Source organism: Rhea americana, unplaced genomic scaffold (assembly GCF_003343005.1).
Source record: "Rhea americana isolate MKP2758 unplaced genomic scaffold, rheAme1 scaffold_31, whole genome shotgun sequence".
In the NCBI taxonomy this organism is placed as follows: Eukaryota; Metazoa; Chordata; class Aves; order Rheiformes; family Rheidae; genus Rhea; species Rhea americana.
The window spans coordinates 2,296,125-2,307,056 of record NW_028186435.1 but is presented as its reverse complement, the minus strand read 5'-3'; the positions used below and the strand labels follow the sequence as shown (position 1 = coordinate 2,307,056).

Genomic DNA, 10,932 nt, shown 5'->3' with positions numbered 1-10,932 from the left:
CGCGCGCGCGCGCGGGCGGCGGGAGGAGGCGGCAGCGTGAAGCGTTGCGGGGCCGCGGAGGCCGGAGCGGGGCCGCGGCCCCGGTGCGGGTCTGGCGAAGGGGGGCGGCGATGGGGATCGTGCCCGGGCGGGCCGGGGAGATGCCCGGTGACAGCGTGTGCGGGCTCGCCTGCCGCCTCCTGCGCCCCTCGGGCGCCGCGGCAGCGCGCTGTCAGGCGGCGGCGGCGGCGGCAGATCCTGTGCGAGCCGAGGGAAGATGTTTCGCTGAGCAGCAGCTTTGGATTTTTCTGGGCTTCGGATTGCTTAAAAACTCATTTGCGACGACCCCCCCCCCGTGCATGCGTGTAAATGAGAGAGGCTCTTTTCATTAAAGTTTTGTGGTTGCGTGCGAACAGCCCCCCCCATATTCTCTATCACAGACTTAAGGAATCATAGTTGGTGGTGAGCATGCTGGCATTGCTGTTGTTGCGTTTAAAAAATAGATAATTAATATGGTACACTGGCAACCAGCATCATGTGGGGATAAGGGACTAATGCTTTAGGCCTAGCCCTGAGTACCTTATTCAGGCCAAACCACCTTTTGGTTTTAGTTAYAGTTTTGCCTGTTGAAGAAAGATCTTGGCACCTCATCTACATTGGAATGATTTACTTGGAGAATTGCATTAATGACAGATGGAAGCAGAGATTTGTTAGGCAACACCATACATGTTGCATCCAGCACTGGTCTCAGAGCCCTGACCTTGGTTCATATACATTGTGGCTTTTCTTTGGATTTCTTCAGCCAGTGCTATTGGTGGGAATCTGTTTTAACATTTAGAAAATCTTTGTAACAATCTGGATGAAAAGTTGCTGTTGTCACAGACTTTTTTGTGTATAACCTAAATAGCTCTGTTTTGCAGTCCCTTTATTGGACAAAACATGGAATTACTAGCTTTAGCCTATAGATTGACTACTAAAAGGTGACAAGCTGAATTTTATGGTAGAAKTTGGTATAGTCAAAACCAGGGACTTCTCCTTTTTTAAAATGGCTAGAAATRTTTATGTATTAAGATGTTAGTGCATGATCAGTGCAGGTTCATGATGAGCACTTACACTAATATGTGATAAATGGGATGTGGCACATATTAAGAGAAGGAGTAAAGCTGAGCATCTTTGGGTATTATATCCTCTATGGCTTTGGGCAGTTGTAAGGATTAGCCTCAGTTCTGGCAGCACACTGTCACCCACTTTGCTTTATCAGGGCTCTTCAGGAGCATGTGGATCAATTCACATGGATTGATTTGATTTATAGCAGTATTTTGGTATCTGTAGCTTAGTTAATATTAGCATAATTAGCATGTTAGTATTTTAAAAATGAACTTCTAAAGTAAACTTTTTGGAATAACTGTGATCTGAGAACAGTATGAAAGGATGTGCCATAAAACGTGATGATTAGACTAGGAATAGGAGTGTTTGAACTGCAGTTTTTGTTCTGTTACTCACTTCCTGTGTGACCTTTGTCAGGTCGCTTAGGTCATAATTTAAAAAAAAAATCTAGTAATCTGGATCTGCTCTTCTGAGTTGTTGGTGTCTAAAGGTAGGCACCCTTAGTCTCAGACATTAAAAATCAATGAGCACTTGACAATATGAGCCTTAACCTTTTGTTTCCATCCCTTAATTTGAAAAAAACTATTTCCAAAGTCCACTTGCCAAYAATATCAATGATTTTTTCTTTTGTTACTTGGGGAAAAACTGTGAAATTAAAATCTTAACTTTTTGAAGAAAAGTTTCTAGCTCTTTCTGGAAGACACAGCCTTAGAACGAGTTGACATCCTGATGCTGCAAGAGTTGGAGCTCACAGGCCCTTTCTTTCCCTATCACTTTTTGAAATAACAATGGTGAAGCTGAAAACCTGCAGTCATTTTCACTGCTGCTATTTAGGACCTGTGGGTGTCCTGTACTCCCAATGATGCTTCGGGAGAAAGTCCCCTGCTAGAGGCAGTACCTTGAGCTGCTTGTTAGAGAGAAGAAACCAAAAGGTAAAGGCTGGGGGTGGAGGTAAAGTAGTAGGGATAGTAGCAAAATACCATTGTTTTTCTGTGATAAGATAGGGCTTTTCCTTTATGGAAAAAAACACAAAGTAAACTTTAAATTCGTTTAAGTTCCCAGAGAGGGACAGAAATACCAGAAACAAGCATTATTTATGAGAGAGGAAATTTCAAAACCCTGTTCATATCAGGCAGGTTGGGCTGGACTTTCCCCTTTTGCTTTGCTTACCTGGCTCCTTAGGGAGCTCTCTGCCTGGTTTCCTCCCAAGCAGTTGCCCTGGGAGCCCGGCGCTCTGGCAGCCTGCCACAGGGCTGCTTGTGACTTGGGGCAGCTTCCCTGGRCAAGCCCTGCTACTCAGGAGCTTTTCTTTCCTGATTGGTACGTCAAAATTCCTGGCRAAAACATTCAGATTTTGCAGAAACAGCTCTTTCTGGTGGAGAGTCACTCTGACCAGGTTTATTTTTGCCTTTCATGCCTTTTTGCCCTCCAGGCAGAGTTCTGGCCTGGGCTAGACTTCATAAATGACGTGTTATTTGATTCTGTCAGTTACTCTGACTATCAAATGATATTTGTGTAGAAAAGCTGCRGAACTACTAAAAAAGCCTTAGGAAGACCTTATTATTCTGAATCTTAGTCTTTAAACATAAGTCTGTACAAGCATGTAGTATGTGGGAGGGATGGAGACTTGCCCTCTAGAGATTCCAGTCGTAGTGCTGGAAGGACGTTCGTGTGTTTAAAAGAGTTCTCTTCCTTTTCTAAGGGGCTTGGGGAATTAAACTTATGGAAGGTGCCAGAATGGCTCTTCTAGCTGAACTCCTGTGTTTATCTAGCAATTACATCAGTGCTAGTAATTGTATAAGCTTTCTGACACAGTTCCATGTGCATGCATTCCCTCCCAGCCAGGGTTCAGACCTTTATGGGAGAGGCTGGTTAGTCCATATGTTCATTCAGTACTCAAAAGAGAGCACTCTCTCTTTCTCTATATTGTTTGTGTGTGTCTGTGTATATGTGTGTGTGTGAATACGTGCGCGCGTGCGTATGTGTGTATATATATATATATATATGAAATATTATGTCAGTTAATGTAATTTTGGGGTTGGTCCCATGAGCTGGCTGTGTAATCATTAGGATTTGGACTTAGACCAGTACTGGTTCTCATAGCCTATGCTGCACAGCTGTCAGCTGTTGGTATCTCGAAGTCTGATTGGTTTGCATTGCAACTTAAATATATGATCACTTGGTTTTTCATTATCTGACCCATTTGGACTCCCTGATATTAATAATAAAAGGCTAGCATTTTTGCAGTACAAGTAGTTAATTGACGTTAATAGACTTTCCAGGTTCAAATAACAGCAAGCTTTGCTCCCTATGCTTTAGAATGATGAATGGGCAATTGTTTTGGTTTTTTTTCTTTTTTTTTTTTTTTTTTTTTCCAGAGTAGAGCTGAGCAATGCTGAAGCTTGTCTTAGGCGTGTTTTTGATGTGTAACTAGCACTGGAAAGAAATATCAAATTAGGTTAAGAATATTGACATATAAAATATATAACCTCAACATTATAGACTTAAATTATTTTGTAGTTGACATACTTAAAAAGTTGTATTAGGATGTGTTTAGTACTCATGTGCATGCATGAGACTTCCACGAGTGCAGCACTTGGACAACATAGCTCTGAGTTTTCTTGAAAGCTTGACCATGGTCTCTGTTTCCCTCTTATGTTGATGATGAAAGTATTTGAAGGTATTTTCTTTTATTTCAGAAAGTGTCAAGGATGTTATCGGGAGGAAAATCAAAATTTCAGTCAAGAAGAAAGTAAAGCTAGAAACCAAGGGAGATAAAGTGGATAACAAAATCTTGGTAAGTGTGATATATTGACTCTGATTAAATTGGAGAAGAAGCCAGTATCTTTTCTTAAGACATTAATTCTCTCCTTGAAAAATTATTGTGCTGTGTATGTACTGTAAACTACAAATGTTACTTATTTTATTGCTTTCTTGCTGGCTTGTATGGCAAGTCTATGTGTGTACAAACATGCGCATGTACACACATGTGCATCACAGGATTATATTCAGGGTGGAATATAGTGTTGTGGATTGGTGCTAAGAATTGTTAGAATGTGTTCTAAAATATTTGTCTGGCTTTGTTGTTTAGGTTTCCCATTCTCATCAATAGGGATTTTGAGTGGACAAGAAATACAATATCAAGCATGTGGAATTATATATCTTTTGAAAATCTTCCGAGGCTGTTATAAAGTACAGARTAACAGTAGTGCTATTGTGCTTTTTAAACTCAAATGACTATTTGTAGTTTTTAGTATTCTGTGTTAGGTCATGCATCTGCATTTAAAAGGAATGCTTGCTGTGTGGGATTCTCCACTGTCATTTCTAAAACCATAGTGGAAGAAAGTGTCAAATTAATCTCACTTAAGTATGCTTTCCTGTTTTCTCGAGAATAATTTTGCTGGCCTCTTTTGATAAGAAGAAAGCCACAGTAATGAGCTGGTATGCATGCGTGCAATCTTGAATATTCGGGTGTGCAAAAAGAGATGGAACTTAATTTTCTTCTTTCTTTTGATGCCTTTATATCAGGAGAACTAGACTAACAAATACAAATTACAATAGTGCTGCTGTAATATTTTGTGAGATGTTTGAAATTTASTGCTTTGTATCAAAAAAATGCTATTGCATGTTTGAAGATTGCATTGCCAAGACTGTAGTTACAGATTTTGTGCGCCCTTCCCATGTAGCTGTTCTATTTTGTCTTTAAAAAAAACCTTCATCTTATTCATCAGTTAAGACTTATCTTCATGAAGTGCATGTAGCTTATGCTCATTACGTAGCTTAGTAGGCAGTAAGACTGTSAATAGTAGTCTAATTTTTAGGGAGAACAGCTACTTAAGACATTTGAAATATTTTCTGCATAATATCTACCCTTTTGTATATATAGCTCCTGAGTCTGCGGTTTCTGGTTCTGTACTGGAAATAGGGTCGGTATATGAATGTTGATTGATTGTCTCTATTTATTTGAAAGCCTTGTTTACAGGGGAGACTGACAGTTTCACTGAAGCAGTAATGCTTGACTGACTTTTTGACTTAGGTAGAATCATTACTGTTATCGATAGTGAAATATATTGTGGAAATACTGTAATACTCTTCAGAGCTGATAGGACCAAAAGAGTGTCAAGCTTTGAATTGTCAGTGAAGTTTCTGAGAGATGTATTACTCAGTAGTAAAATGCCTAAATATGATGACTCAGATCATTCATGTCTCGTTTAAAGTCCGATCTCCTGAGCTCTTAATTGAGGAGTTTAACCTTTTATAATTGAAAAGGCATTAAAAGGGAAGGACCCTCTAAGAGGTTCACATGTTAGTGATCAGTTCTTGTGTTTATCGTCTTTAACGTATGGGGTGAATCTTCCGGTGAATTGTTGAAGGGGATGTTGTCTGGTAGAACCATCTATTCTTTCATGCAAACATGCAGAAGATTTGTATTGCAAGAAAGAGAATGCTTTCATGGGTAGGGAAGCTGGCTGTTGACTGCCAGGGTTGAATTTCATCTTTACTTCTGCCACAAAGTCCTTATGTGAAACTGTACAGGCCATGAATGGCCTTTCTTTTTTTCTCCCCCTTCCCTCTCCCTCTCCCCCCTAATTTTCTCCAATTGCATGTGTCTTTATTTTATGTGGTTTTCTTTGCAGAAGTGTTGAGGCTCCACTGTGGCTGAGGTCAGTGGAGGCTGTGGTTCCTCTGAGGATACAGAGCTCTCTGAAATGCAGAGTGCTCTGAAGAAATTACACTAATTACCTTAAATTGGATATACCCCAGATTAGTATTGACTTGACACTCTCGTTTATATACTTGTGTTTCTTACCTGTGATGTAGAAGAGGTAGACCTTCTCCTCCTCAAAAGAATGTTGTTGAAAGTAAGTGACTTTCTTTGAGAAATATGTGTGCTTGATGATAAACAYCACAGAAAAGTCCCCAAGAAAATTAAGATTTTTTTTTTGTTATACTGCAGGYGTGGCTTTAATAGCATTCAATAAGTAATGAATATGGCCACACACTGGCCAATGAGGATAAAACGGAGTATTGAATTGTTATGCCTTGTATGCTGAATGAAGTGTTGGCATCAAAAGCAATTTGGTAATTAAAGACTATATCCTTAAGTGCATGCACCAGAGGACTTAAATGTGATTGCATGGGCAACCTCCATGCCAGCATTCCTTGACTCCTGAGAGCTTAGTTTTGAAATGTTAATGTTTTTTTTTTTTTTTTTTTTTTTTTTATCAGGATCTCTTGAGTGCATGTGTAATAATGAATTGTTTTGAGATCATGTTTTGTTTTTAATTTTATTAATAGTTGAATGTTTACAAGAAAATTAGGTAACGTGTAGTGGGTTAATAGTGGAAAATGCAAGTTGTTTTCAGTCTAGCTAAACCCTGAGCTGTGATGGAATGTACTCAAGGTTTTAGAGGAAGGTGATCACAGAGCTTGGCACACAATCCTGGCACCCAAGCCTGTGCTTTAATTAAATGCCCTCTTGTCCTTCCTTCCTAGGAAAATCTAGAAAAATCAATAATACTTTAAGAAGGGGAGATTATTTAAAAATTACTGCCGTTTGCAGGTAGTTATAAAAACACTTGACCTCTGGTATACTGAAGTGTGGGTACAACTATCCACTTAAGTTACTGTGGTCTAGTAGATTCCTCTGATAATTAAGATGGAAATTAGATTTTGAGAATGAAGAGAAAGAGCACGAAAAATGTGCTGTTGCTTGAAATCAAGGCCTTACATTGATGTAGTGTAGTTAGTGGACCAAGTCTATGCTTGCTTTAAAGTAGATTTAGGAGCTCRGCTTTGGGTGCCAGAATTTGGAAATTTGAAAACTGGGACTTGAAGTTATGATATAAGTTATGATATAAGCCATTTTTTTAACTCTGCACAAGCTTGCTGCTTCAGTATTCTCAATTTGCAGTTACTTAGTTTTTCAATTAGTCATAATGATATAAGTCAGTAAACATGGCAAGCGTGACTTATGTGCAGCTGATACACTGGGTTGTGTCTCATCACCCCAGGACCAGAAAGCAGATCCCGGCTGAGGCTGGTAGCAGGGCCGCTGCCCTGCAGCGATTGCCAGGCAGATCCAGAGCACTGTGGCGGGTCTGATCAAGCCGGGAAGGCAAGTCAGCGGGTCAGCGTCAGCTGGGGACACGGCCAGGTGCAGGCGTAGCTGCAGCGGGGCTCCGGAGGCCTAGGGCCTGTGCTTATCTGTAGCTCCAGAGCAAAGCGAGGAGCCCCCGTCGATTTTGCCGGGTCTTTCCCAGGAGCTGGCACCCAGTTACGCAACCCATGCCATTTCCGAGCTGCCCTTGGGTGCAGGCAGCCCGACTGCAAGGGAGCCCTGTGGCGAGCAGCTGTGGTTAGCTCCACGTGCCCTTTGCCAGAGGCAGGAGAGTGCTAGCCAAAGAGCAAATCTCACCTCTTTTTGYGTTTTCTGCAGTTCTCACAGAAGTAATCTTACTAGGTTAAAGTAAATAAGAACTTTACCATTTTGTAATCAAGATGGTTGCTTTGTGTGTGTGTATGTCTGTGCTTGTTCATTTTGTTTTGTTAAACCCGGTTTCCTATGGGAATAAGGCTTGTAATAAAATGCCTGAGTGGCTGTTGCGTTCACTCTCACTCTGATAACTTTTGCACTTTGCAGCTGGTTTTGCTGGGTGTGTAGACATCTCGGTTGTAATGATTGTACTGTTGGTTTTCTGAAAAAGCCAGTCTGAAAAAGGAGCARTTTTACATGTACTCCCTCCCCTGAGGACCCCACCTTTTGGGACCGTAACAGGTAGAACACCCAGTCCATGGGAAAGGTTTCAGCATTTTGTGTTGTTTCTTAATCCACAGAGCTCAGTGGTTATTGTCCACAAACTGCAATAGGAGATTGGGCTTTCTTAGTTTCAGTGTTTGTAGTGATTTTTCTCCCCCTCCCCAAAAAAACCCTTAAGGGTTTGCATAGTGTTCTACTCATTCTCTACTATTTCCTTATGCAGTTTCTTCCTATAAAATTTATTTCAACTAATTGCAATCACAGAGAAGTTGAAATTGTAAGGTAAAGGCTGCATATTGAATACATCTGACCACTTCTTTATAAAACACCAATGTTTTCAAGAGTCATTCATGGCAGGCTAACATTCCAGGGTCCCTGTTACTTTTTGTTTATTTCCTAAAAGGGAACACTCCTAGTCCAGTCTCCTTTGTGATCAGTTCTCCAAAGTAAATTTATTTTAGATGTTAAAGATGAGAAAATATTGGCCTGTSAATTTCCTGCAAATGACTAGGCTGTCTGTATGGTTGGTCTGTTGGTGGTGGGTTGTTTCATTTATTTCTTTTTATGTTTTTCTAACCTTCAGGTCGGAGTAGTGTGATGTAGTAACCAAGAGCACTTCATTAGGAAATTCCGTTGAGCAGTTTGTGTTATGCTGCTGCCCCCAGATTATTTAAATTCTTCATGTGGTAAAATATCACAGTGGTACTTTGCAGGTAGCTCTCCTTAAAATGTACTGTACACACCAGCAYGGGTTTACTGGAAGTGATTGGTAAGTCTTTGTGACTTTCTTTGGGACTTACCTTACCATTGACTTTTAAAACAATTTTAGTTGGCACCTGTCAAATAGGTTTCTTTTTGGTCTGTATGTATGGTCTGAGACTTCACATTCTACTTCTAAAGACTCATTTGTAGAGTGACATTCTGTTAAAAATCTGTCTGTATTTACTTTCAAAGGAGCAAATAATTTTGGTCATTCTGTGTGCTGTGTAGCTGCTGAATACTGCATAAGCAACCTGACTGCCTTCAGCAAAGCAGCTGAGAAAAGCTTGTAAGAGCTGCTCGGCCTGTTCACCTATGAAGATACCAACCTCTGTGAGGACACAGTAGCATTTTGCACGGCCATAACTATTTTGGGGTGAAAAGCTTTGGCTTTTTTTTTTCCATTACTCATCTTTTGTCTTGATCTATTGATGATGACCTGTTTGAATAGAGATGATCTTCTTTATCTACCTAGGTGCAAGTATGTTGCCTTACAAATATTCACTTGTTTATTAAATCGCTAAGAGCATGAAGCTCACTGGGTTGTCCAAGGTTACTTTTGCATTAACTGTGTGCAATTTTGCGAGTTATATCATGACAGCTGGTGTGTGAAAATGATGTTAAATATGGACATTTTTTAGAATAATAGTGTTTCCTCTTCTGTGCACAGAACATGGAGTGTTATGACATATATCTTAAGTATGTGTTTACAGAGATGAAAGGAAGTAGGTGTTGGTACATCCCCTCATGTCGGGAAGTTTAAATAAAAGGAGGTAGAGTAATCAAAAATACTTACTTTGGAGAATGTATTTTAAAACATTTACCAAGCACCTCTAAGACAACAACTGAACTATGGCCAATAAGATTGCTCTTATTACTTCAGTTTTCTGTAGCACTGCTGGAAAGAGAATTTATTAATCTGATCATGCAGATGTTTATTGTCAAATGACATACAGCTGCAAAATGGGAACTGTCTAAAAAGATACAAATTTATGTAAATGTTCTATTGAAATCTACATTTATATTATACACTAATTTATAATGTTATTTTTTAATCTTTGAGAGGATTTACAATCTTAACTGTCTTCAGGTACTGCGGTAGTGTATGCAAACGTTAAAATCATCTTTGAGGTGTTTCCACTTTTAAGAAGGGAAACTGGCCAGTCAATGGAATTGATTAAGTTGAGAGGAAAGTTTCTCTTTGCTTTGGATTGGTGGGGTTAGGAATCAYATTTCTTTCCTCAGTTTCCGCTTCCAGTCCCTAGTTCCAGTTTTCTTCCTTCTCCTGCTATTCTTTATTTCCACCTTCTCCCACAGTCCAAACATCTCTCATGGATAAAACCTTATGTCTTGTGCTTAAATCAGGGTTCACACTTGTGTAGCTATTTAGAATAATAACAACAGCAATAATCTCAGTGAGGTTGTGCTTGGGCAGTCGGCTCCTTACCCTCAGGTTTGTTTGCATTAACTGTATGATCTAATCTACTCTCTTAATTAAATTGGCCTTTGACCAAACAAACCGATCCTTTTTCCCTGGCTAGCTGGGCAAAATGTARATTTTCTACAATCTTGGCACTTCTGTGTCCTTTTGAGTGCAACCCTGCACAGAACTGTGTATTTTCTTTGACACTTGATTCAAATGTAGAAAACTCATTGCACATTTTGAGAATATAGTGTATTTTTTGTGGACTTGGAGAGAGAACAGTATCATGGTTGTATCAGAAGGGCAACTCACTTGCACTCTTTCTTTAATTCTGGGTACCTAATACAGTARCAAAGGTAACTGGCCTTTCTATGCCCTGAAAGTACCTGCTTTTGTTTTATCTTGCATACTATGCATGTGAACACCCAACTGCAGGAGTATATCCTTATCTGTGATCTGGGAAGAGGAAATGTAAACACTTTCTCAGCCTTTGAGRCTTCTGGGTTTCTCTTTACACTTTGAATAACTATCAGGAAAAAAGGAGGGTCTGGAAGCAAGAGTCCACCGTGGTTCTGAATGGTTCATGAGATCTTTCCTTGTATCAATATTTCATAACCCAATAAACCATTCTGACTTTTAAACTATCACACTCTTTCCACTTCTTTTACAGAATGTGTAATGTAGCTAATGCACTTTTGTTTGTAGAGTGCATGACTCTGCCACTACATTTTATGAAATGAAACTTTCCTAAGCAAGGATTTGCATGGAAATCTGTGTATAAAAGTGGCAGAAGAGTGAATATTACAATGTAATCTCCTGAAAGCTGGGAACAAAAAATAGAAAATGAGTATTAAGGTCAAATTTTTGTATCTGTCATTCTTCTCCACTGATGGCTTTTCTTTTT

General features: G+C 39.8%; 1 protein-coding gene across 1 annotated transcript in view; it reads left to right on the top strand.

Annotated features, from left to right (window-relative positions):
* CARMIL1 (capping protein regulator and myosin 1 linker 1) overlaps nucleotides 1–10,932 on the top strand; it is a 195,238-nt gene that overhangs the window by 1,448 nt on the left and 182,858 nt on the right. The window contains exon 2 of the mRNA XM_085310093.1: nucleotides 3,786–3,883. Coding sequence (XP_085166219.1) covers nucleotides 3,786–3,883 — 98 coding nt within the window. The remainder of the gene's footprint in view (nucleotides 1–3,785; nucleotides 3,884–10,932) is intronic.